This window comes from Rhipicephalus microplus, chromosome 5 (assembly GCF_043290135.1).
Source record: "Rhipicephalus microplus isolate Deutch F79 chromosome 5, USDA_Rmic, whole genome shotgun sequence".
Taxonomy (NCBI): domain Eukaryota; kingdom Metazoa; phylum Arthropoda; class Arachnida; order Ixodida; family Ixodidae; genus Rhipicephalus; species Rhipicephalus microplus.
Genome location: NC_134704.1, coordinates 42,348,218 through 42,374,312, shown reverse-complemented (window position 1 = coordinate 42,374,312; position 26,095 = coordinate 42,348,218). Strand labels below are relative to the sequence as shown.

Here is a 26,095-nt window from a genome sequence, read left to right as displayed (position 1 = left end):
ACAGCTACAAAGTTTCAGTCATAGAAGAAATGCGGATGCACTGACACTTTATCTCTAACACGGTCAGGACCACGGTATAAGCGTATCAGGTACACGTTGACTGGAATAAAAGAAAACACACACACACACCACAATACACGTTGCACTCTTGTGGCTAATGAAGGAAAGAAACAAAAATGTCATCGTGGAGAAAACACAGAAATGCTACCGCGGTCAAAAGAAGCCTGCGCGTGCTTCAAAAAGTGTTCAGCCCCCTGCGAAGCTGATTAAGAGTACTACGCAAGCAAGGTGATGCTAGACTACTGATACAGCACCTCGAAAGTTAAACTGTACAATAAGCAAGGCGAAGCTTGAGGAAACGTGCAGCAGTCCGCGCTATGACGATCAACCATGCGGCAGAGGTTTGTTCAGCATCAATGAGCCACATGACATTGTGAGTGCAGAGGGCTCTACCGGAGCTTGCTGTAGACATGGGTGGGTACGGTGTTGGTGGTCGAGGTCCTGGCAGGTATATTTTGTTCTCGAGTCACGCACCATAGTGAGAGTGCTTCGGCTGCCCCTGGCTCGAGACTCTGCCGCCGTGTTCGCTGTTTTCCTGCCCCTTGGGATTCGCGGTCCGGATGAAGGCCAGCCACTCGGGAAAGGAGACGAAACCATCGTCGTTGGCGTCCACGGCCATCAGGTTGTCCACCATCGCTGGAGCGCCGCCGGAAAGCCAAGAAAATAGAGAGTATGAGTGCCGGGGACGGCTTCCGTAGGCTGCAGCTCTTGCGTTTCCCCGTGTGCTCCAAGCCGCGCCCATCGGGAACGAAAAGAACACAGGGGTTTACGTATACGCAAGCCAGTTTGAGACCTCGGTACTAAAGCTCTGTTATATAGAGAGCTTTAGTGCTGAGGACTTCTAGTCATTGGGTCTGCGAGTTCTTGCGTCCTACTGTATATATCCCCGCTTACTTCTGCTGGGAAGCCTGACCTAAAGAGAGCACAAAGTAAGGTAAGAGCTTGTTTACCCAAGCCTACTTGTGACCCCATCATTCAAGTTCTCTACTAAAGGATTTAAGTGCATGCCGGCCACCCTAAGCCGCTTGCCTACCCACGTTCTTGCGTTCCTTTAATCAATGCTCCGAGGCTCACCCAAGGAGAATACAAAGAAACGAAAGAGCTTGCGTATAAGCAAGCCGGGCATACCACCGTAAGAGAATGCAGTTGTCATGAAAGCACGCTCGAGGAATTAACATGTTTACAGATTTCTATGTGCTTTAATTATGGCGCTAGCCCCTAGCGACACCTCGTTTCTCATGCAACACAACGGAAGTCGACCCCCGCCAGTCAGAAGTTCTGCGATAGCTCGAACAAGAAATTAAAAAGAAAATAAAAAGTGAAAAATCGTACGGTAATAAACTGCCTTATTCCCACTACGCTTCACATGACGTGATTTCACCACGACGTCACAGAGACGTCACCCTATGCGAAGATTCTCCATGACTTGACGTCACGAACGTCGACGATATGTGACAGGATGACGTATTTGGTGGCATTATCAGGTGATTTTTTAGGGGCGAAGCTCCTTAGGGCGTGGGCTGTGCGTCCCCTGTATGTAGCCATATCTAGTTTAGTTCTTGCAGTGTTCACTAGATGGCAGTACCGTCCCCTGTATGTAGCCACCTCTAGTTTAGTTCTTGCAGTGTTCACTAGATGGTGGTACCGTCTCCTGTATGTAGCGTCTCCTGTATGAGTTAAGTTCAGGCTGTCAAGGTGGATGGACGTGTTTTTTGAGCGCTCCGGATCGACTGCGCAGATAAGTGTTTTTGCATGTTTTGAGCTTGTCTCTATAATTATAAGGCAGCGGTTGAAATCTTCGTAGCACTTATTTTATGGTACGGCTTTTTCGGGGGCCAGTCACCAGGTATTTATTAGTTAGTGCGGGTGTGTGTGTTTGAATTTTTTTGTTGTTTTTTTTTTGCCACCCCGTTGGGGAGGTGCGCGTACATTGAACACGCAAATTTTTGTAGTAGAGCTTGGACTTTCTTTTTTTTTTTCGTGGTGCAGGGCTCGAGTTTAGTAATTATCGAGTATAGGGACAATTGGTGTCAGAAAGGCATGGTTAAAAAGACTGTAAAGTGTTCAGGATGTGGAGTGGGTTTGAAAGTGGACCCAAGCGTAGAAGCGGATGGAGAAGAGGCTGACGCGAAGTGTAGGCAATGTGAGGTCGAGGAAAAAATGGAGAAAATGATGGTTGCCCAGAGTGAACTGCTGATGAGAATCGCCAAACTCGAGACTGCGTTGGCGACAGAGCAAGAAAAAACGAGGGCAATGGGAGAAAGACTGAAGTCCGCCGAGGAAGTGCTAGCGAAGCTGAACAAAGAAGCGACCTACCGAGAGAACAGTAGGGAACCGGCAACCAGAACGGTGGAGAAGGAAAACCAAGCAAGCTTGGAAAAAACAGGTTTAGCCGGTTCAACTGTCGCAAGGCCCAGCTTCAGCGAGGTAGTGGTGGGGCAGGAAGGGAACAAAGCAGCCAGCGTCACAGGTGCAAGTAGCCCCCAGGTGCAGAACGCTCCAGCGGAAAAGTCACAGCATGTGATAATCGCCGGGGACTCAAATTTAAATCGATGCACAGAAGCCATCAAAGAGAGGGTAAGAGGTGACAAGAGGGTTGCAGTAGGGGCGTTCCCAGGACGCAAGCTGGAAGCAGTCATGAAGCAAGCGAGCGCAAAGCTCAAAACGACAGCTGATAGACGCAACCTCGTGATAATTTCAGGCGGTTTAAACGATGTCCTAAATGAAGATGCAGCAGGACTAGCAGCCACACTGGCGAAAGGCGTCGATGACATGCGCGCCACTTCTCCTAAGGTGCAGGTAGTGATATGCACGATACCGGAGGTACCGGTGCGTGATAGCAACCTGCAAAGAGCGGTGGTCAACGCAAACCAAGAGATATGGCGGATGAGTCGAGAGAAAGGCTTTGAGGTGGTGGAAATAAACAGAGAGGTGCATAGGTGGGGGGGTTTTCAACGAGACAGAATTCACTTCGATGGGCGGCTAGGTCATGAGGTGGGTTGGCGACTTGCAGGACGCGCAGTAGCTTTTTTGGGGGGCAAGCGAGCCCTTCGGGGTGCAGGATAGCTAGTAACGAGGAAAACAACCAGGGAGACTCTTCGACAGGTGGTATGGACAGATACGATTCCAAAGTGGCACCAATATCTAAGATACGTAGAGTCCGGGGCATAAATAGACGTAGCCACGAGCGCCGAGCCAATTCAGACATAGGGTATATTAACATAAGCAGCGGGGTGAACCGACAGATGATGTGGAAAGAAAATGGGCAACCTTTCTAAGCTGTAGAAGGGATGCATCCCTTCTGATCAATGAAAAGATTAGAAGGAAGGGAGCTCAGTGGCTGACAGAAGTACATAAAAAAGATAGAAAGGCAGCTGCGAAATTTTGGAACCATCTAAACTCCCTAAGAAATGAGACGAGCCTAGAGCAGAACTTTATAACTACAGCCCAAGGTGCTAGGCTAGAAGGGGACAAAGCTATTGAATATATAAGAACAAGGGTGACAGAAAAATTTCAACAAAGAAGTACTTTATGCACCACAATAGACAAAGACGAATCAAGTGGTGCAATGGCTCCATTTTCACAACAAGAGTGAGAAAGGGCTGAGAAAAGGGTTCCTAGTAGTACATCAACAGGCCCAGATGGCATTCCAATTAGGCTGATAAAAACATTAGGTCCGACGTCTAAGCAGGCTTCGAGAGAGGCAGTGAGTACAATAATGATCGATGGTGAAGTTCCCGATGGATGGAAACTTAGCAGGATGAGCATGATCTATAAAGGAAAGGGGGACAAAGCTGACATAAACAACTACCGTCCTATAACAGTGACATCAGTGGTCTACAGGCTGGTGATGCAGATTATAAAGGAAAGACTGCAGGCGTGGATAGAGGATGAGGGGGTGTTGGGGGAACTGCAGAATGGGTTTCGGAAACACAGGAGGTTGGAAGACAATCTGTTCTCACTGACGCAGTGCATCGAAATAGCAGAAAAAGAACACAGGCCCCTGTGGCTAGCATTTTTGGATATCAAGGGAGCGTACGATAGCGTGGTTCAAGAGGAATTGTGGGGAATACTGGACACACTAGGCGTGGAACATGTAGTCACTAATCTTTTAAAGGGTGTCTATAAAGGTAACAAGGTAGTTATAAAGTGAGAAAAACAGGTATCCAAGCCTGCAGAGGTAAAACGGGGGCTTAGGCAGGGGTGCCCCCTGTCACCCTTATTATTCATGATGTACCTACAAGGATTAGAGGCAAAATTAGAGGGAAGTGGACTGGGCTTCAACCTCTCTTTAGTCAAACAAGGAAAACTTATTGATCAGGCACTACCAGCATTAATGTACGCAGATGATATAGTGCTAATGGCCAACAACAAGGAAGATTTGCAGAGATTGATGGACATCTGCGGTAATGAGGGAGATAGGTTAGATTTTAGATTCAGTAGGGAAAAATCAGCAGTCATGATTTTCAATGACAACGAAGGTAGTGAGCTTAGAATACAGGAGGTCACGCTAGAGATAACAGATAAATACAAATATCTGGGCGTATGGATAAGCAATGGGACCGAGTATCTGAGGGAACACGAAATATACGTGACGACTAAAGGTAACAGGAATGCAGCAGTCATGAAAAATAGGGCACTGTGGAATTACAATAGGTATGATGTTGTGAGAGGAATATGGAAAGGGGTCATGGTTCCTGGGCTGACGTTCAGCAATGCGGTCTTGTGCATGAGATCAGAAGTTCAAGCAAGATTAGAAATTAAGCAACGTGGAATAGGTAGGCTTGCTTTAGGAGCTCACGGGAATACACCAAATCAGGGAGTACAAGGTGATATGGGATGGACATCATTTGAAGGCAGGGAAGCTAGCAGCAAGATAAAATTTGAGAAGCGATTGAGAGAAATGGGGGAAGAGCGTTGGGCTAGGAAGGTTTTCAGCTACTTGTACATGAAGAATGTCGATACAAAATGGAGGAAGCGAACCAGGAAGTTGACTGGTAAATACTTAGAAAACAGCAGGTGGCCAAACCAAAAAGAACTATCGGTTAAGAAAAAAGTGAAGGAAACGGAGACTGACATGTGGAGAATGGGCATGATTAAGAAGTCCGCACTAGAGATCTATCGAACTTTTAAGCAGGAAATTGCCAAGGAAAGGATCTATGATAATACTCGGGGTAGTTCTCTACTGTTTGAGGCCAGGACGGGAGTACTGAGAACCAAGACATATCGGGCCAAATACGAAGGGGTCGACACAGTATGCAGTGCGTGTGGAGAGGAAGAAGAAACTGCCGAACACTTGATAATGTTCTGTAAAGGGCTTCACCCTATAGTTCAGGATGATGGCGCAGAGTTTTTCAAAGCACTGGGATTTAGGGACAGCGAGGGCAAAATAGACTTTAAGCGGGTAGACTTAACTAGAAGAAGGTTATCTGATTGGTGGCTAAAGTCAAGGCACGAGTGAAAATTAAACCCTTCACTGCGAAGTACGAATCCTCAACTTCATTATTTAAAGGGAAAAAAAAAGATAAATGTAATGGTTAGTTCACTAAGTATTACGGCTAGGTGGCGTTAGCCGCCGCCCGATCTAAAGGGTACAGCCACATCCATCCATCCATCCATCGTAGCCACCTCTCGTTTAGTTCTTGTAGTGTTTACTAGATGGTGGTACTTGTAGCTGATGATGAAAAGATGCAAGATGTTATAAACTAGAAAGCGGTACTTGTAGTTGATGAAAGACGCGAGATCTTATAAAATAGGAATGATGTCACATATGGCGCGTGTCATTGGTTGAAGGCAATCGTTCGATTTAGTGCGACGACGTACGCTAGGGGGAGCGATGTAATAAAATCGAGTGGGCAAAATGTACAGAGGATTCATGGTTTACCAGGTTTACCTCCGGAGCTTCGCCCACTCATCATCATTCACTTCGTGGATATGGCGGAATTTTTTTTTCATCACTCGCATTGAAGCCGACGCCACGGGACGACGTCGACGTCTCATTAGGCTTCTCAGGCTATAACCTTAGAATAGGGAGGTGTACAGAGCCTTATGACCCATTCACTGCACTGTGCTTTTATTCCGTTATCAGTTGAGACTATGGAACCGTGCGCTACCAAACACAGCGATTATTCGACGTTCTGGAAAGACCTAGAGCAGCGATTCTAAGGATTCACGCCTGTGTAAAAGAATGAGATAGAAATAAAGAAAGAAAAATGAAGAAATAGGGACATTGAGATAGAAAAAAAAACAAGAAACGATAGATAAGGAGAAAGAGAGAGTGAGAGCAAAGATAGAAAAAGAGTGAAATTAAAAGCGACAATGATAGAGGCAGAGAAACATATGTACAAAGAAAAATACAAGTACATAGGCAAGAACAGATGAAAAATACAAAAACAAAGAAACGATGGAAGAAACGAAGAAAAAAGTAGGAAGGCCGCCCAGCCGCGCTGGGCGGCACTGCATTGTCCAAAAAACGTGTTGAGGGCAGGATTGAAGTCAAGGGTTTATTATTATTATTATTATTATTATTATTATTATTATTATTATTATTATTATTATTATTATTATTATTATTATTATTATTATTATTATTATTATTATTATTATATTGTTGTTGTTGTTGTCGTCGTCGTCGTCGTCGTTGTTGTTGTTGTTGTTGTTGTTTGACCGCACGTATGCAGCCACCCCTCTATACCCGTTTTCCTGTAAAACCACGAGAACCGTGAACGAGTGCGTCTATGCCCCACTCAGATTCATATTTTCAGTGGGAAAGTGCGCTCACCACATTGCTACATTGTGTTTAACACATGAGAAGCGGTGTACGTGGTCACGTACCGGAACGTGACCGTCTAATTGACACACGAAAAAAGAAGAGGAACTAATCCGGAAAAAAGCGCCGAAACTGCGAGGAAAAAGAAAAAAAAAAGACCAGAGGCTACCCTAGCTGTTTGTGCTCTTTGTGTCTTTTATTAGATATGTATGTCGTTGCATGTTCTTGTTTTGAACTAGACGCTCACTGGTAGCGGGACACCCTATAGTGTGGTGTCAACACCCTCTAAAAATTCTTCAGGCCTGTTCACATCTTGATTTCCCCTCGTGCAATGTCACGCCAGAGGCCCCTCAGAAAAACGGGAAAAACGATTAATTACACCTTCTCGAGGGGAGTTATTACCGAACCGGCTTACAGACCGCTGCTGCAGGGTAAGTACATCACTCCGCATGCCATTACTTGGTTTCCGGCACACACGGTGTCAGTAGGGAACCCCGCGTAACCTCAACAGGGTGGCGCACATGGAGGCACGAGGAATAATGTGCCGTGCAATCCCTGAGGTGGCTGAACCTCCCGCTCCGGAGTTTAGGGACGAGCCGTTAACGTGCAACGAGATAACCAAACATAATTACTTAGAGTACAGGGAATTACCTTTGCCACATTCTAGACTAAACGTGTGGTTACATTAGGAATTCCGCAGACGTGGACGTACCCCAACCCGTTCGTCATGAATAAAATTAATCCGGACTGCGGGGTTTCGATTTATTGTAGTAAGTCTGTGGGCTGGCTCGATTTTGAACACATGCTCTGGCGCTGCTCGGCATTGGCCGGTGCGACTTCTCACGGTGAACAGTGGCGGCGGCCAATGCCGCACAGTGATGTGCTGGCGGACCAACTCAGGGCTGTCCAGAGGGCCCGTGTGCTGGCTGCAGAAGGGCTTAATCTCCTTGTCCCGACGTGGGAGCAGCATCAGTCTTGGACTCATCCTCAGGACCTTAATAAATTTCTCCATACTAAACATACTGCAGTCTGCCTACAAGTGGGTTCTCGGCGTGCTTGTCCAGGCAAGTAAGGGCACAATTTGTGTTCTCCGTGCCATGCGTTCTCGCCCAATTTAGTGTTTTTTTTTTTTTTGACGCGCTTGTGAGCGTTCTCTTTTCGGCGTACACGTTTGGTGTGAATTGTACAGCATCGCAACGACTGCAAGTTCGTGCAACATGGAGCCCCGCCACGGTGGTCTAGTGGCTAAGGTACTCGGCTGCTGACCCGCAGGTCGCGGGATCAAATCCCAGCTGTGGCGGCTGCATTTCCGGTGGAGGCGGAAATGTTGTAGGCCCGTGTACTCAGATTTGGGTGCACGTTAAAGAACCCCAGGTGGTCGAAATTTCCGGAGCCCTCCACTACGACGTCTCTCATAATCATGTAGTGGTTTTGGGACGTTAAACCCAACAAATCAATCATTCGTGCAACATGGAACGGTGTTGTGTTTCCAGCTGCCGTGAAAACTATGACGATGGGTTATAAGTGTACGCTCGAAATCCCTCCGAAGTGATAACGCACAGAAAAAAGCGCCTTTTTGAGCTATCCCACAGAAGAATTTCATGCCAACAGTGTATTCGAAGGTAAAGAATTCCTAACACTGCTTTATCGGGTGTGTTAATCTTCTTTCTTAGCTGCAACAGCTGTAATTGTCGCAAAGTAATACTTTTTTTCGAACATAATGAGAATAATTCAACATAAAGATGGAGAAGAGTTCATTTCTCGTGAATATTCGCTGAGTAGTGGGGTGCATACATTAAAAGCGCTGAGAACTATAATTAAAATAACTTCTATTTTGCTCTCACTGCCATAAACTAAACCTGGTTTGGTCTCTGTATTTTCTTTTCTGCATATTGATGTGTGCAACCATCCTCCAATGCCAAGCGTGTTATGTAGCAAATTATTGCGACAATAAAAATGGTATTCTCATGATGCGGTGCAAGAAATGAAACATAAGTAGTCAGAAACAAAAATGTAATTTTCTCTCATTGCGGATGTAAAACCCGCCTTCGAAGACGATTTCATTTTTCCTTGGCTTGCTTCCTTTATTTATTTGAAAGATTCTTCGCAGGCGCAATACTTGCCTGGCCCATTGATCTCAAACTTCATAGTGTCACGTTAAAAAAAAAAAATCTGTTTGCTACGGTACCAGTATCACTGTGACGTTTTTTTTTTCTTCTTTTTATGATCAGATTCGTGCATATACCACAGTTAAATAATTAACAAGGAGAAGCTAATCGCAGGTTATATTTACGCGTAGTGTGTTTCATGTGTATCGAAATTATAACAGCCGTCTTTTTTTCTCTTGCGCACGCAGATTTGTGAACTCCATTTTTATGCAGATGATTTTATAACGACGCTGTGGCATTAAGATTAACCAACAGGAAGGTAAACAGAAGCATAACGAGAGGGATGCAAACGTGTACCTCCTATCTTTCAAAACTGTCCAAAATACTTGTCCTCAAAGTCGTGAATCACTAGCGAGGAAACGCGGTGAATCGTTAGCGAAGAAGAACGCAAGAGACAGAGGGAGAGCTCTGATTTGCAAGAAGCTGTAAAGAAATCACTTCAGTCTAGTGAACTTGAGCATAAGAGAAACAAGATGACTTCATACACGGACTTCAAAGATGAACCTGTCAAAGATCTGCAATAATGATTTCTGGACAGTAACTATCAGTGACGAGTGCGTGAGGTGTCTTGTCATCGAAAACAATCCCTCTGCTTAAGCTAAATGCTCATTGACTGCTCTTCGAGATCTCTCACTGTTGTTCTGAAAGGAGTGCAACTTCGATCGCTTTCTTGGGGAAGCACTGTACCAAGTCGATTGTGCAACACTCCTCCCCTATCGTTGTCGTTGGAGCAGCTCGATAGACACTCAAGCGAGCTACTTGAAATAAGGAAAGAGTCAAAACACACAGAAATACTGAGGTTCATTATTATGCTTCTTGAAGACTTCGTGGATATGCTGCACATGCTTCCTTCAAGAAATTTTCATGCTCCGCTTGTTTCTGCGCACTAGTTATAGAAAACAGGAAAATTTAGGTAGAAATAGTTCAATGATAGCCAACCGAACCGGAGGAGGGCTGAAATTTTCACAACCACCTGTCGTCAGCTTGGTTCCGGTAACGTAGTTGTGCAGAAACTGCCATTGGGAGGATGCGCCAAACACTCTCTCATGCAGTGACCAACGTGGTATCATCGCTTCGCTGGCATTTTCCTTGCTGGAATCGCAAACTAACACTGATACATACACCGCACAAACTGTCTTGCGCTTGGTAGTTCGCACAGCAACCAACGTTGTCTTGAACAACTTTTGCTTACTGAAAAATCACAGCATCCAAGACAATGGGGAGTTTTAGAACACCGTTTGCAAGCGCTGGGGGCGTTGCGGGCGTAGCGGTTGCCATATGAATTTTAGAATAGCGTTTGCCCTGCTGCGAACCGCAACGCACGATCGGAGCGACACCGTAGCCTCGAAACCAGCGTTTTCGGGCCACATGCGGGCCGCGATCACCGCACGCTATTTCATTACGGATTTTCTGCGCGCGGGCCGCGAACGCCGACTCGCGTTACGACGCATGCGCAGAGGCAGCGACCACACCGCAAGGGCTTGCGGTGCGCTATTCTAAAACTCTCTAATGCACAGAAAAAAGCCACAGCACGGAAATCGGCAACAATGAAGAAAAAAAGTGATGTTCTAACAGAATAAAGCTTATCTGGAGTGGTATGGTTTCTTAAACTCTCTTGAGAGTAAAACTATATGCAGAACGCTTCCCTTGTGCCCGAGAAGAATTCACAAATACATGACAGAGTATTTCGCACCCATCACAGACTATAAAAACACCAGTAGAAGCGAGCGCGACGCTCCGGAATACCGTGACGCAGCGTGACGTCCCGGGGTGACGTCACGCAACCATCTGAAAGGCCCTAGGGATCTAGGTGGTGTTGGCGGAGACCGGTATTGTCACTCCAGCCAAAGTAACACTGTTCGGTCTCTACGGTCTGACCACTTAGCTATAACTTGTCTGTCCGGTACTGGGGTGACGTTTTCGCTGGCGGAGACTTGTGTGCCCGTAATAGATCGTGCCCCGTCAAGCTAATGTCGCTTACCGACCAGCTTCGTTTCGGTCGAAGTCTCGTTGTTGTGCTCGAGAAGGTGGTCGAACGCCTGCATGAGCTCCAGCCCGTCCAGTTGGTTGTTGTCGTCGTAGTCGTGCATCCTGCAAAACAGATGGCGCCACCACGACAGTTGCGTGCTCCCACTGTCAGCAGAGCGGGAGATTCAATTTCACCTCTTGCAAAAAAAAAAAAAAAAAGGAGGGGGGGGGGAAGGGGGACAAGGGAAAGCAGCCTCTTCAAGATTTCCGCCCATCCCCGCTCCCCTAAAGGAAAATATATTTAAAACACAACGCACAAGGTCTGCGCATCCTTGCCTCTCTGAAGGAACTCGCTCGTCGTGATTGCCCTTCTAATGTCGGCTACCTTACGCCTATTAATTAACCTCGAAAGCTCCAGTAACTCAATTTTCTCGATTGAATTTGAGGCTTTCATGGTTTGTCATCCCTTAATGAGATTTTTCGTTTCCTGGGCTAGTTTGCCAGTATCCTGTCTACCTCCAACTTCCATTGCGCTCTCTTTGGTAATTATACTTGTAAAATTATCTGATACTTCGATGATACAAGTAAGATTACCTCGCTTAGAGCTGTGAATATATTCTGAAGTAAAACTCTGAATTCCCGTCCTTTCCCTCTCAGCGCTAGCCCATTCATTGGCTTCTTAGGTATCAATTTATTCCTTTTTATTTTTAAATCTAGGAGAATTCGAGCTCTCACCATTCTATGGTGAGAGCTCGAACCTTGCCAACTACTTCTACATCCTGTACGATGCCTGGGTTTGCATACAGAATGATTTATATTTCATTTTTAGCTTCGCCATTTCAACTCCGGCATGTCTACTTGCGGTTAGCCTATTTTCTGTAGGAGGTATTCGAGATCTCTAAAATATTACGTTCTAAGAACTCTTCTAATAACTCCCCTCTGGCATTTCTAGAGTCGATATGCCATATTCCACCAATGCATGGTCTCTGGCCTGTTTTTTGCCTACTTTTGCATTAAATTCTCCCATAAGTATAACACACTGTGTCTCTACTTAATTAATTGCTCTCTCTACGTCTTCGTAGAAGCGTTTAACCAAATTATCATCATCGCTTGACGTAGGCCTGTACCACTTTCATCTTTTACATTTTGTTAAGCTTAATTACGATGCTTGCCACCCTCTCACTGATACTACAGTATTCCTCTATGTTTCCAGCGGTATTCTTCTGTATGAGAAACCCCATTCCTAGTTCTCTTCTGTCAACTAATCCATGGTAGCAAAGGACCTGTCCGTTCTTCAGCATTGTATAAATCACACTTGCCCTCCTGACTTCGCTAAGTCCTATTACATCCCATTTAACACTCCCTCATTCATCAAATATCACGGCTAGACTAGCCTCACTAGATAGCATTCTACCATTGAACGTTCTACCCCCCCCCCCCCCCCCTTTCCGAAAAAAAGTTCTGGCTAGTCCCTACCCAACAAATTATAATTAGCAGTCACGAAACAATAAAGAAAATGGGCCTCTTGCGATCATTTTGCTGCAAAAAATATAAATACGAATTCTTTCACAGCAAAAATTTAAATTACCACGACAACACAAGAATGACGAACCTCATGAAGTAAAAAGTCGTTTCCTCGGTGTCCAGATTGCCCTCCTTTGCAAAGAGCAGGACACGGGACAGGTCTCTCTTGATGTGCCTGGACAGAGAAGGAATTCGAGCGAAAAAAAAAAAAACATTGTAAAGGTTTAACCTTTCAGGAAAGATATATTAACCCTTGCTCATCTTTCAATAGCTCTTAACCGCAGGGAAAGTGAGAATATTCAATGTTTCGAATACAACTCGAATGCGTCTAGCTACGTGATTCGTGTTAGACTAGACTAATCGCCATGGCAAGTTCCCGAATTTCCGACACGAATATTCGACTTAACAAATCATCACTCCTATTTCGTAAATATCCGACACGAATATTAGACTCATTTTCCCACAAGAGAAACGGCGTTATTTCCCATTAGCGCAAGTCTCTGGGTAATATATTGAACGTGGTACACTATACATCTGCTAAAAAAAGAAAATATAAACACTATAAATAACAAAACTTTGCTTTTAGGACATGCCCGTGCGCTGCATCTGTTGAGACAAAGCAGCTCATTGAGGTTGGCTAGTCTCACCAGGTTTGGAAAACCTTGAAGCAATCCGAACTTCCTGTAGCAACACGACAATCCCCTTACTGGTACGCAACGATTTCGGTTTATTTACCGCCCCGCCATGGTGGTCTAGTGGCTAAGGTACTCGGCTGCTGACCCGCAGGTCGTGGGATCGAATCCCGGCTGTGGCGGCTGCATTTCCGATGGAGGCGGAAATGTTGTAGGCCCGTGTACTCAGATTTGGGTGCACGTTAAAGAACCCCAGGTGGTCAAAAGTTCTGGAGCCCTCCACTACGGCGTCTCTCATAATCAAATGGTGGTTTTGGGACGTTAAACCCCACAAATCAATCAATCAATTGGTTTATTTACTGACAAGCACTTCTTCAGCTTATATATTGTCATGGCGCCTACGATAACTTAATGGGGCTGATTATTCCTTGTAAACTCCTTACGTATGAGACATTCTACGAATGCCATTAGATACAGAAACGCGCTTGTTTGGGCCTCTTGATACGTTAGAGAACACATAGCAGGTCAGCGCTTAATTACACGGACAAAGCGCACTGTGCCGCTCTTCTTTGTTAGTGTCTTTGCACGCTGCCCTGTTTAATTATCTGGGCTTTATATGCGCACGGTATGCAACTCTCTCCTTCGCATTATTATTGTCAAAATGACCTCACACCAACAACATATTCATATTGCTCATGAATTACAAAAATATTCGATCATTTAATTGACACAGTTACGTGCAAATGTTCATAATACGATTAAATTCTTACACTTCGATAATAGATCACCACAAATTTTTAGACGACCTAATTATTAACCGTTTAAAGATGGAAGCATTTAAGACCGCTTCAGTCCTGTCCGCAAGGCGCGTAATGTATATTAGCAAATGGTGTTAGTCAACTTAGAGCTTTGGGAAACATGGTTCGTGCATTACAGACGATATTTATCCGGCAGCGCCAAACACACCAAATGTGGGGAACGCATTAGACGAACAAGCAAACAGCCTGCCGTTACGGCAGGACCCTATTATTGAAGTTTAGTCATTTTTTTTTATTATTGTCGTCACCACGTTCGTAAACTGAAGTGATAAAACGACGAGGTCTGCACTCTACGAAAAACGTAGGACTAGAAGCTCGTCCAGTTAGCGCGCGCCATTTCCATCTCCGGTTAATGCCACGCTGCCAGCGGCGAGAAAGCGAAAACACCTGTTTACAGCAGCTCCCTACTTCAAGCCACAAATAGTTTTCGCCGTGAGCATATTAAATAGATGCGTTCTTAGCGACCTATGACGCACCGCTGACTAATTTTTCCAAGACTGGCACGAGTGGGGCTTCATAAACAAGCTGGGAGTATGTAAACAAGAACATGCCGTATGACGTCACTCGCACAACGACGCCGGGCTTAAACACTTTGTTTTTCCTGGTCCGCGGCTACCACCATCTGCTTTAGGTGGGCTTTTGTCTCGGAAAGTTGGCGCGACACTTGCGAAGTTAACCAGTACGAACACGGAGGACGATGACGCAAGACGCGTGTATAACTCAAAGGACGAAGATGAAAGACATGTAGAATAGAACCAGCTCTGAACACTGGATCTATTGTACGTTTCTTTCGTCTTCGTTCTTCTTGTTGTATATGTGTGAACACTGGTCCTGTTCTACATACATTTCGTCCTCGTCCTTCATGTTGTATATGTGTCTTTCGTCTTCGTTCTTCTTGTATATGTGTGAACACTGGTCCTGTTCTACATACATTTCGTCCTCGTCCTTCATGTTGTATACGTCTTTCGTCTTCGTCCTTCATGTAGTATATGTGTGAACACTGGTATTGTTCTACGTATTTATGTCCCCATCCTTCATTTTGTACATGCATTTTTCGTCTTCGTCTTTCGGGCTGGTCAAGTATACGCTAACGTCCAGCTGGTGACTGCATCAGTCTGTTCCTTAGAGAGTCTTGCTGTTTCACGTTTGAACTCTCAGCGACAGATAAAAATAAAACGCCGGCAGAAGTAAACCTGCAGAATACGTGATTGTTCAGCTGCACCACAAAAGTGTCATAAGATTTGGCAATCTTTGTTGCAGGCATTTCTTTAACCTTCATGCGAGCATCTGTTGACATTCGTATGCCCCGACTTATAAAGCACCGTTTCTAAAGTTCGAAATCATTATTATTCTTAAAAAACACGCAAAAGTTGTAAAGTTAAAAAGTTACGAAGCCGTTGGTTGTTGGAAGGGCTAAATTTAAGCAATTTCCTGAGAACTATACCTTAATTCCCTGCTTATTCGGTAACCATACCATGGTTACCGGGTAAGCAGAGTGAACTATACAGAGGGGACTGTATAATAGTCCCCAGAGGTAACTGTGAATTGTACAGCCAGGTCTCGAAGGCTACGCTTTTTTTTCCACCCGCTCGTGCTGGAAGCATATGGAAGTAGATACGCAACACAAAACACATGTTTTTGACACCCCTCTTCGAGCTCCCGAAAACGTTTGGGTGATTATTTCCCTTAGTCAGCTTTGTTTTGAGACAGAACTCTACGCTTTCATCGTGGCTTGGAAATGGCGCGCTGTGATTTAAATATACCAACGTGCGTCGTCCGCCGATCTCGGTGCCGGGCCACGCACCCGTGCGCTTGCACCAAGGCACCTGTGTGCCATGTAGTTGTATATGCACTCCTATCAAAGCCCACCTTGAGAAAGAAACAGAGGTTATAGCCATAGACATGGCAGCGCTGGTAACTTCATATTCTGAAGTATACTAGAGAGTTCCTGTGAGCCTGAGTGGCAGTGCCTAGTCCGGGACGCCATTGGAAATCGCCGCTAGCTGGGCGCACGCCACCAAGGAGCATTGAGCATTCAAGGTAGAGCAGCCGAGCAGGTACTCCTCCCAAGCCTCTCTAGTTGGGATGGGAAAGGGGGTGAGAAAGGGAGTGGAGTGGCAGGACACGAAGCCACAACGCGAAAGGTGTCAGTTAACACACGACAAGCTGGACGCGTGCCAGATATTTCTGGTATGAAGTGCCGGGCGACCGCTGGACTAAGGAAAGTGTTAGTCTGAAGACGGCGTAGCAGTCGTTCGTCCGCTTTTGCCAGACCGCGTGCGGGGCCAGGGTAAAGTCGGTGCGAACTGTGAAAAAAATATAGAAAATCACGGTAGCGTTGGAGACTGGAGTTCCCAGAGTCTGACTCAGGACACGGAAGGGCAGCGACCCGGAGGGGAGAAGTGCGGGCAGCATTTGCCGCCTCATTGCCGGGAAGACCTGTGTAGCCTGGAGTCTATACTACTCTTACTCAGTGAGGGATTAAGTGCCAGGAAGCGTCTTGAATGAGATGAACACTGCAGCCAATGGGGTGAAGGAACTCCGGATGTATCTTCGACAACAGACTGAGCGCGAGTCTCGGATAATTTGAGCAGTGGGATGGATGGGAGGGTTCGCCATTTCGTAGAGGGGGAGGGGTTGAGTTTCACCATGGACACGTCCCCTTCCCTCAAGGACACAGGCACAAAATTTTCGGGAAGAAAAATTCCCAAACATATATCACCACATTCCATTAATAATTGTCAGTATTTCAAATTAAAAAGTTACACATTTTTAGGCGCGTCTTGAAAATTACTGTTTTATATTCGAAAACTATTAGACTTGTACTCTATCTATAGTCGTGTTCGATTCGCTATGATCGCTACGATATTCGTATTCCATTCGGTTCTAAATATCACTATTCGTACATCCTCGTAAAAAAAACACTGCCTTTCCATAATTACCATGCAGCGTGCACATTACACAATGGCAGGACAGGTCTGGCTGAACAAAAACACGGCTTATACACGGCCCCCATATATGACTGGGGAGGGTGCCGAACCCCCGTCCAAGCGCAAGCGTGTATAGTTAGAGCCAAGTGGTTAATGCCGACTGTGGACGTACTCTGAGTCTCTGGATATCTGGACGGCGCTGTAGCGGCTACGGAGGTCCTCGATCTCCTGGAAACTAGGAGCCCCCTGGTCGACCCCAGCGTCGTCTACCTCCGGTATCGCCGCGTACCGGGGCCACAAAGCGGCGGCCAGCAGCACCCACGCGGTAAGCCAGCGCTCGCCGAGCATCGTAGGCCTGGGAGGCGTCGGCGAAAAGTTCTGAGCTGCAAGGAAGAAGGAGAGACACGCGCTCTGGTAGCTGTGGGGCCCGCTCATTCAGAGTATCGTCGTCCATTTTATGAAGGAGAGGATAACTAGTCGCAGCATAGCGTATCTATATTATAAATTTAGGACCTCAGTTGACCGATCGCCAATTGCACGAACTATTCAGTTGTACGAACTTTATTACCCCCCTTCCACCTCCGAAGCCCCGTTGGGCCCAAAGCTAAATCAATGCACAGCGCATTTCAGCTCTACGAACATATTTTATGACACCATCCAATGTCACATCGATCAGAAATTGCCGGGAAAACTGGGTAGGCACAGCGTTTGCGTATTGGGAACTATGTCGTCTGTGACTCTCGAGTTGAGACATGTACCACTCTGTCTAAGGAAAAGACTGTAGCGAGCGTCCTGCCTCAAGGGAGGAAAAAGAAGAGGTAACCCACGTACAGGAAGCAGGATGAATATTGCTTCAACTGACTCAATAGCGTCGCAAATGCTGATTAAGCGGTGGAACTGGTGGCATCGCTTATATCTTGGCCCTTAACGAACATACCAGACCGAATGAGAGACCGTAAGCTTTTCCAGGATGGTGGTTATCAGGTGGTCCTCTTCTCCGCACTGCATACCTGCTTCGCTCCGGCCGTAGCATCACTAACATCACCTTAGTTCTCGTCCTCAATGCTCAGCCTCACCGTCGCCACATCGCTATACCCTTTGCCTACCAGGCTCAACTCCCTTCTCGGCTTCCCTCTCATCCGCTTAGTTTCATCCATAATCTCCCTCTCCTCAGACATAACTCTCGCTGCTGGACTAGGAAGCGTGGACTATGGATCCCAAGGAGTTTACCTCTGCCCTAAACAATTCCGGTGTTAAATGTACCCGGCGCAACGTGTGAAATAGAGCGTCACAGTAAAAAATGAGAACCCTCTTTCACGGAGAATGCTGAAGGTATAGCGGTTCCGAGCAATTCTGTGAGCAAGAATACAACTATCTCCTTAAGACGTAGCCTCTTCACGGAAGTCATGCTTCAGCACAGTCACCACAGAACAATCCGTCACTCTATTAGGGCAACAGATCTTATTCCGTGGTCAAAATACAACAATTTTCCTTCGAACAAGGCGTTCTTACGTATTCTATACATTAGATGTTTGTATTGTTCCACACCACAGCTGTGCCATGACGCCTGCTTGCAAAATATAGCAATGGAGGATTTCATTCATGTTCTGCGTGCCTGTGAATGTGAGTTATTTGTGTTGTTTGACGGAGAGTTTTGTTGGCTGGACACACTGTTAATTTAGTTTCTGGGCACACCTTCATCTGCAAGTGAACACAGGGTTCATAGAATGATTACGACGTACTGTATGTTTTGCACAGGTAGCATGATTTTGTGGAATGAATGCAGTCATTCATGGCTAGCTCCCTAAAATACTTGTTTGTTATGTACACAACACCAAATTGAACAGGAGTTCAGCTGAACAAAACTGCAAGTTATTGCCAACAACTCATGCTATATATATATATATATATATATATATATATATATATATATATATATATATATATATATATATATATATATATATATATATATATATATATATTGTTGGGACGTTTATTGGCGGACACTTGTCGATGATGCTTGACAGCGACAGGCAATGCGGGTACCGACTCTCTGCACGAGCTGCTCTTCTTTTTTGCTAAAGGGCGACCCACTAGAAAGCGCTGGAGAGGACTGTTCGAAGGCTTCGCCACAATATATATATATATATATATATATATATATATATATATATATATATATATATATATATATATATATATATGTGTGTGTGTGTATATATATATATATATATATTGTGGATAAATAAAAGATATTGTGGATAAAAAAGATAACTTGCCATGGGCAAGATCCGAACCTGCAACCTTCGAATAACACGTTCGATGCTCTACCACTGAGCTCTATCCTGCCCACGGCAAGTTATCTTTTCACCCACTTTTCTTTCTTCTCATTTACATTACAATTGGCCTAATAACTTTCCCTATACCTTCCTTGGCAATATTTTCTGTTAGATCTCATATATATATATATATATATATATATATATATATATATATATATTGATGGTAATGAGTGTCAACATGTTCGTGTTTCAGGGAACAATGCTGGGTATTATGGGTGTATTCATAAACAGTAACAACCGAGGGGGGGGGGGGGACACGCACAGACATCTCTCGCGTCCGCTCAGAAATATTGATTTGCCTATTTGTTGTGACGTCACAAAACGAACTAGAATATATTCTATAAGTTCGGAGCAGGATCACGCAGGCGTTCAAATCGCAATCACCAAAGAAGCCAAGGTTGGAAGAGAATCTGTTAGGTTACTTTTCCATTTAAGATTTGAGCGAAAGAAGTGGTGACGCCAAATAGACTTGATAAGGAAGAGGGAGCAAAGTTGATGCACGTGTATAAATCCCTAATGAGCAGCGAAGTCGGCTAGGAATAATCCTCTTCCCTCATTTAATCTCCGCCAAGCGGAACGCACCTGCTCACAGCCACTTTCGAGCAGCTGCGTTATACATGGGGTTGAGGTAGCTAATATTGAGATAATTATAACTGTCCAAGTTAGAGACCTTGAAGATTTGAAATTCCAGCTTCAATAGTTTAGCTTTCTCAATTTCTCAGCCTCAGATCAAACTAGTCTCGAAGTTTGCAAATCGAGTACTACGTAGCCGTATGGAGTTATGGGCTCTCAGGCAACTTTTCCTATGCGATTATCAATTATATAAAGTTAGCACACCACTCAACCTGGGGTGGCGCCAGGATTTTATCTACTTAAAGATAGGAGGGGAAGTCTACTCATGCACTGTGGTTTGACTATCTTGAATAAGGAAACAGTGCAGTAAAAACGAAGCCTAAGAAGAGGAACGAACAACTCGCCAAACAAGTCATCGTTTATCTGCTTCGTCCTTGTGTTTAGCTGTTTCCTGATCCAAGATGTTCACCAAACTTGCCAACAAGTTTACCATATTTGATTTTTTTACTGTTTACTCGGAAATTTGAAGCGGAACGGGAAAAAATTCGGGAGGAGGCGATCTCCCCAGCACTTATTTAACTCAGACAATCACCTCAAATATCCTTTTTTTTTTTCGTTTGTAAACTTTGCCTTGCCATTTTTTTCGCCCTGTGCTTGTATTATAACCTGCTATATTTATGCTCTCTTGTCATTTATTCAGTTATTTAAATATTTTAGTATCCCTCTACATCATTTTATCACCCTGTCAATACTGTCCGAGGATAGATGGTGCTTAGTCGAGCTGCAAAAACTGCAGCTTTCTTGCAGTCTGCACATGTTTCGCCATTGTATGAGGTTTGGTGAAATATAAACGCTGATCAATTGAATGATTGAATGACTGATGGATGGATGAACCTGACACATTTGCTCTAAATTCATTGTGTTCTCGCTAGCTTTGCGGAAAAAGCAACAATTTCTGATGTTTTGTGTACCGAAACCGCGATATGATTATGATGACTGCCGTCGTGGAGGCTTCCAGAAATTTCGACCATCTGCGGTTCATTGAGGTGCTCCTAAATAAGTGGCATTGACCTTAAGTATTTCCACCCCCATCCGATCACCTCAGCAAAGATCGAACCCGTGTCTTTCATGTCTGCAACCGAGCACCCTAACCACAGTGCTACCAGAGCTTGCGTGGTGGCAGTGGTTTTGGGGCTTGGTGACACCATGCCACCAAGCTAACAGATCGTTGGCTTGATTTACGGCTGCGGTGATTTCGTGCCGTTGAATGAGACGAGGAAAAAAGAGAGAGAATGAAAAACGCTCCTCTACCTTGACTCGGGCTTACATTATAAACCTCGCAAGCATTTCAAATTAATCCGGCTCACCACATTATTGCACCTTTTTTATCCAGCAGGTTGCTTTGCAATGTTAACCCCCCTTTCTCTCTTTGACGCCCTCTTTCTTATACCAAGCAATAGCCGACTCACTCTGCTTGCATTTCTTTTTCGATTTTTTTCTACGTTCTCTTGCATGGGCATCCTTCAAAAGTCACAACATATCCACGGAGTGAATGATGATGAGTGTGGTGAAGCGTCCGTCAGCCCGTCCGTGCTTTGTCCATCCGTTCGTTCTTGCTTCCGTCCGTTCGCGCGACGATCCGTGCGTCCACCCATGCCTTCATGCGTCTGCAGCCATCCGTATTCTAGTCCGTCCGCCCGTGCGTCCATCTAGTGAACACTCCAAGTACCGCCATCTCCCATCTCGCATCCCGGTGGCTAGGTACGACAACGACAGAGGATGAATGCAGCATAGTGCCGCCGCTGGTGGATATTATGCGCGATCCCTCTCTTGAGCACTGGGAGGCCGTGTTGACCAGCTCAGACCCAGTCGTCCAGTTAAGGGTCATGGAGTGGGCCACACAGGTCACCGCAAACTTTGGGTTGATGTCCATCTAACACGGAATCGTCCGCAGTTGCTTTCTGACGAAATAAAGTTTTACCATCCATCCGTGGACAGAACCACGCCTTAACGAACTTCGCCCCTAAAAGTCCCAGCATGCAGAGTTGCAGTTGGGTGGAATTCAAAAGGTGCCAGAACTCCAACCAAAAACATCCAAAAGTACTCGGATAGGCTTCAGCGTGTTTTCCATTGTCTGTCTATTTGTTCGACACTATAGTGGCGAACAAGACACGGACGGGATCACGTGACTCGCGAGTCTTGCCGCTGAGGGATTATGGTCCTGCTTATCGTTCTGAGTACCGTCTCTCGTTCCGAGCAGGACTTCCCCAACACAAGAAACACTTGAATTTTTTTAGAGTTCTGGCTTGCCACTTATATCATTCACTCTATACTCCCCAACAATCGCTGGTGACCGCTCACGCGTCGAACATATGAACCTGACTGTTGCGTGGCGCGCGCGTGTTCAGTCTATATTTAACTGACACGCTTTGCGTGCACTGCACGGCTCGTGGCTGCTCACTCTGCTTTTCGTGAGATATAACAAGGCCGCCAGGATAACGCCTGGGTATCATATTCACTGCCACCTGCTTCTAGGTCACAGAGGCACGCGGTCGGGATGACGCTGGCGCCCGTGCTAGAATCACGACGGCTGCGATAGAATTACAGCCACTGGCGTCTGTGCGCACTGCAACAGCAGCGATAGAATTACAGTATACGTACTATGCACCGAATGACGCAGTTTCTGAACGCGCTACAGTTACCCAGCTCCATTCAACGCGGCAGCTATAGCAGAACCTGGTGACTAAGTTAAGTGAACATTGCGACTTTGTACGTCGCGCCTTGTGACAGGTAGGGTTTAATGCGGTGGTACAAAAGCGGGTAAAAGAAATGCAAAACGTTGACGCGACAAAATATTTTGTATTCAGGTGGTATAGCCATTTCCTCTGCGCTATCGTATCGTGTCGGCGACGCCAGAAGGCTTGAACATCGCACAATATTAGACAAACTCACTTCCCTTCTCTCCCACTGGTTTTCCACATGAAATAAAAGCATAAGAATAATACCCGAGGTTTTACGTTCCAAAACCATGATATGTCCATGAGAGACGTAGTAGTGGAAGGCTCTGGAAATTTCTACCATCTGGTGTTCTTTAACGGGCACTCCTGACATCGCACAATACACGGACTTCATTTCACCTCGATCGAAATGCGACCTCCATGGCCGGAATCGAACCCGCAACCTTTGCGTTAGCCGCGGAACATCATCATCACTGCTCAAACAAGGGCGGACGGAAATAAGTATACCAAAAACATTTAGCACCTCAGTCGAATGCACTCAACGTGTTCATGTGAGCTTCATCACAATAAACACGCATCGTTCGTCAAGCAGGTCTATATAGAAGTAAAATTCTTCATCTGCAACTTAAGTTTCATCTTCCTGTAAAGCCTGGTGCCAGCCACGTTGTTACTTCTAATTCGTTTGTCTCTTCCAGCTCTTCGTATACACAGACATTCGCACATTCATTAATCGTGCATGATCGTGATTAGAAGGCTGAAGCAAGTGCCCTGCGAAATTGTCTAGCAGAGTCCGTCTGTAAATGATTACACATAATACACAGGGCGCGAACAACTTGGGCGTTTAGACGAATGTTTTCCTATCACTTTGTACCACGACGTGTATTAACAGGATCGTGAAACACCGAGTCCACCGACCCGATGGTTTGCATTCGCGTAGGCGTCAACCATATATAGCACTGTTCATTTGGTTGTTGAAGATACAAAAGCCGTAAGGTTTAACAGAAGATATGGCAGCACCAAAACCCAACGGTAAAATAGTCCATATTTGCGCATTAAACGAAAAAGATGCCGTTTAAGTGGGCGTCAGTAACGCTGCATACCCAGCCCAGCACGGGGTGCGTAATGCTATGATGCATCGAGCGTATATACGTGTAACCTGATGCCCTTAGGAACGAAGAGGAGACGGACGTTACTGCATTGATAAGTGCCGACATGCCTGACTCACCGAGCTTGCCGAAACGACGCCTGCAAGAGAGAAGACCTCTCTGCAGAACATCAGCGACGCCAGTGGGGAGAAGCTGCACGAGCGCCCGAGCGGACAGAAAGAAAACGAAAACGACCGAGACTTTTTAATTGCTTTTCATTTCGCCAATGTTTTTTTTTCTTTCTTTTTACACTATTTTTGTTTGAAAGAAATAGTGCAGTTACCATGTCTAGGATATCAGTTATATGTTTTCTTGGCCAGTCCCCCATTGTGGGTATGTGCCATAGTATCCAGGCTGCAAACAAACCAACAAGCCCTCTGTCCAGTGGTGATGACATACCAGCGAAAGTCAGTTTTTTTTCTAATAAAGAGTATATCTCTCTAATAGTAATGATCATTATGCTCCTGGTATGATTGGCATCTAGCCACTCAAAAAATAGGACCAGAGCTGTGTATATCATAGGCTCAGATGTATCATGTGCCAATAGTTAAGTGAAGTGAAGGGGAAGTTCATCATTAATTAGATTTGTTTCAATGATCCCTCTTTTTAACTCGTGTTGATGATCCCAATGGTGATTGTATTGTATTGTTTATTTTTATTGTCTTATTTTTGCGTGCGGAGCTCTCCGGACTACGCCTCGATCTCTCGTGCCACATTGAAGTAACCAGATCAAAGTAAAGGGAGACAAAATGCAGTGATACTGCGTACTTCAATATGAATAAACAAAGGGATTTAAAAACGACACTAAGATTAAGCCATTTATATTGCTTGCTTGCTTGATAGACCGCCGCCTTAAACGTCCTGTCACCCGTGGTTCTTGGACCGAACCCTTTAGTGTGTGAGCGCCATCATCATCGTGATCATCGTAGTAAGGGTCATCATCCTCAGTATCATCAACAGAGAGGGCCCATTGGGCTTTGATGCACTGAGGAATGGAGAGGAAACACCGATGCCATGGACGTTTTCTTTATGTTTTTATACGAAGTACGTTGCCTAATTGGGTTCGCATAAATACCGTTCAAATCTCACAAGGCTAGATCTCCCGGTCATAATGATACATCCTGTTCACTTGGCGACACTTTGTACTACATTGTAATAAAAGCGAACTGAACGAGCTTACGCGCGCGACTCGCAAGTTCTAAATGTAGGTTTGACGCAACCCAACGTCATCTGCACGCGCGGATCTCTGATGCGTGTTGGCGTGCATCCACGCTCGCTCACCAATTGTCAAGAGATGTCTGTGCGCAATACCGCTGCACTACATGACGTGTTTTTTCTTTCTTCTGCTTTTTCGGTGGCTCTGTTGCGTAATCAAGATGGCAGTAGAAAACTGGCAGCGCCTGTCGGCAGCGGGCCACCCTTACAATAAAGTTTAGTAACGTTAAGTTGACTGTCTAAAAACGATTGTTACTAGAGCCTGCCAAGAGTCAAAAAAGTATCTACCAACTGTCTTTAGACTGCTTTACCAACAATCTGTCAACGCTCTGACTGCAATTGGCCACCAACTTTGAACAGAATCTTGTTCACAGGCTGTTTGGTGACCACGTAGTGACGTCCTATCGTGGTCACGCACTGTCTTCACGACAAACTTCGGTCAATTCTGTCAACATCAGTGATGACTTCGCCAGAAAAAATCGAAGGAACTGGAGGTTTTTCTAAACAAACTCAAAAACCTCCGTAAAGAAACGAGCAACGATACTCCTTTAGGTACTTGGTTGCAGTGGCCGACTTTGGTGGCAATGCTGGAAAACCACATGAGGTGCAGAAAGCTATGATGCCTTCGACCCTGCAGGCAGTGCGGATACACGTTAGTTACGGAAAGCTTTCGGGGGAGTGCAGATGGATCAGTTGAAGCGACTCAGAAGAAAAAGTAGCAGTGAAATAAGAAAAAGAAAATGACATTCGACATTAAGTCATCCCAGGCGAACGTATGAGGGAACACGTGACGTTTAGTATAATAAAGTTGTTCTCACTCACGTGACGTTTAGTAGTTGGCTCACCAGGCTGGGGCGAAGTCCCACCCCGTAACCTTAGTTCCAGAGGCGACCGCTAGAGGCGCAGCTGTTATTCTGATTTCACGAATGCTAGATGGCGCGCATAAAGCACTCGCTCTTGGTGCGCTTCCTTTCTCTTCGCTGGGAGACAAATGGGCGGATATTAAATGAAGTGATGCCAAGGGTGTTAAGGTATACGGTATTAAGATCACGCATATAGTGCATTTTAATGTAATTTAACATTGTTTACATAATGTGTAAATATAACAACGTGTTGCCGTCTTTATATTATGGTAGACGAATTTGTACGGAGGATTCGCAGGTTTTCCCGATATTCTCCGAGCCAGCTCCTCAATGATAATTTATTTCGT

At 45.4% G+C, this 26,095-nt stretch overlaps 1 protein-coding gene across 1 annotated transcript; it reads right to left on the bottom strand.

Annotated features, from left to right (window-relative positions):
- On the bottom strand, positions 1 to 23,812 carry LOC119173461 (longistatin-like). Its single transcript, XM_037424275.2, has 5 exons — positions 23,751 to 23,812; positions 17,042 to 17,252; positions 12,578 to 12,664; positions 10,979 to 11,088; positions 1 to 696 (listed from the first exon to the last, which is right to left on the bottom strand). The coding sequence occupies exons 2-5, from the start codon at positions 17,215 to 17,217 to the stop codon at positions 527 to 529; spliced, it is 543 nt and encodes a 180-aa protein (XP_037280172.2). The 5' UTR covers positions 17,218 to 17,252; positions 23,751 to 23,812; the 3' UTR covers positions 1 to 526.
- Positions 23,813 to 26,095: the final 2,283 nt, after the last annotated feature.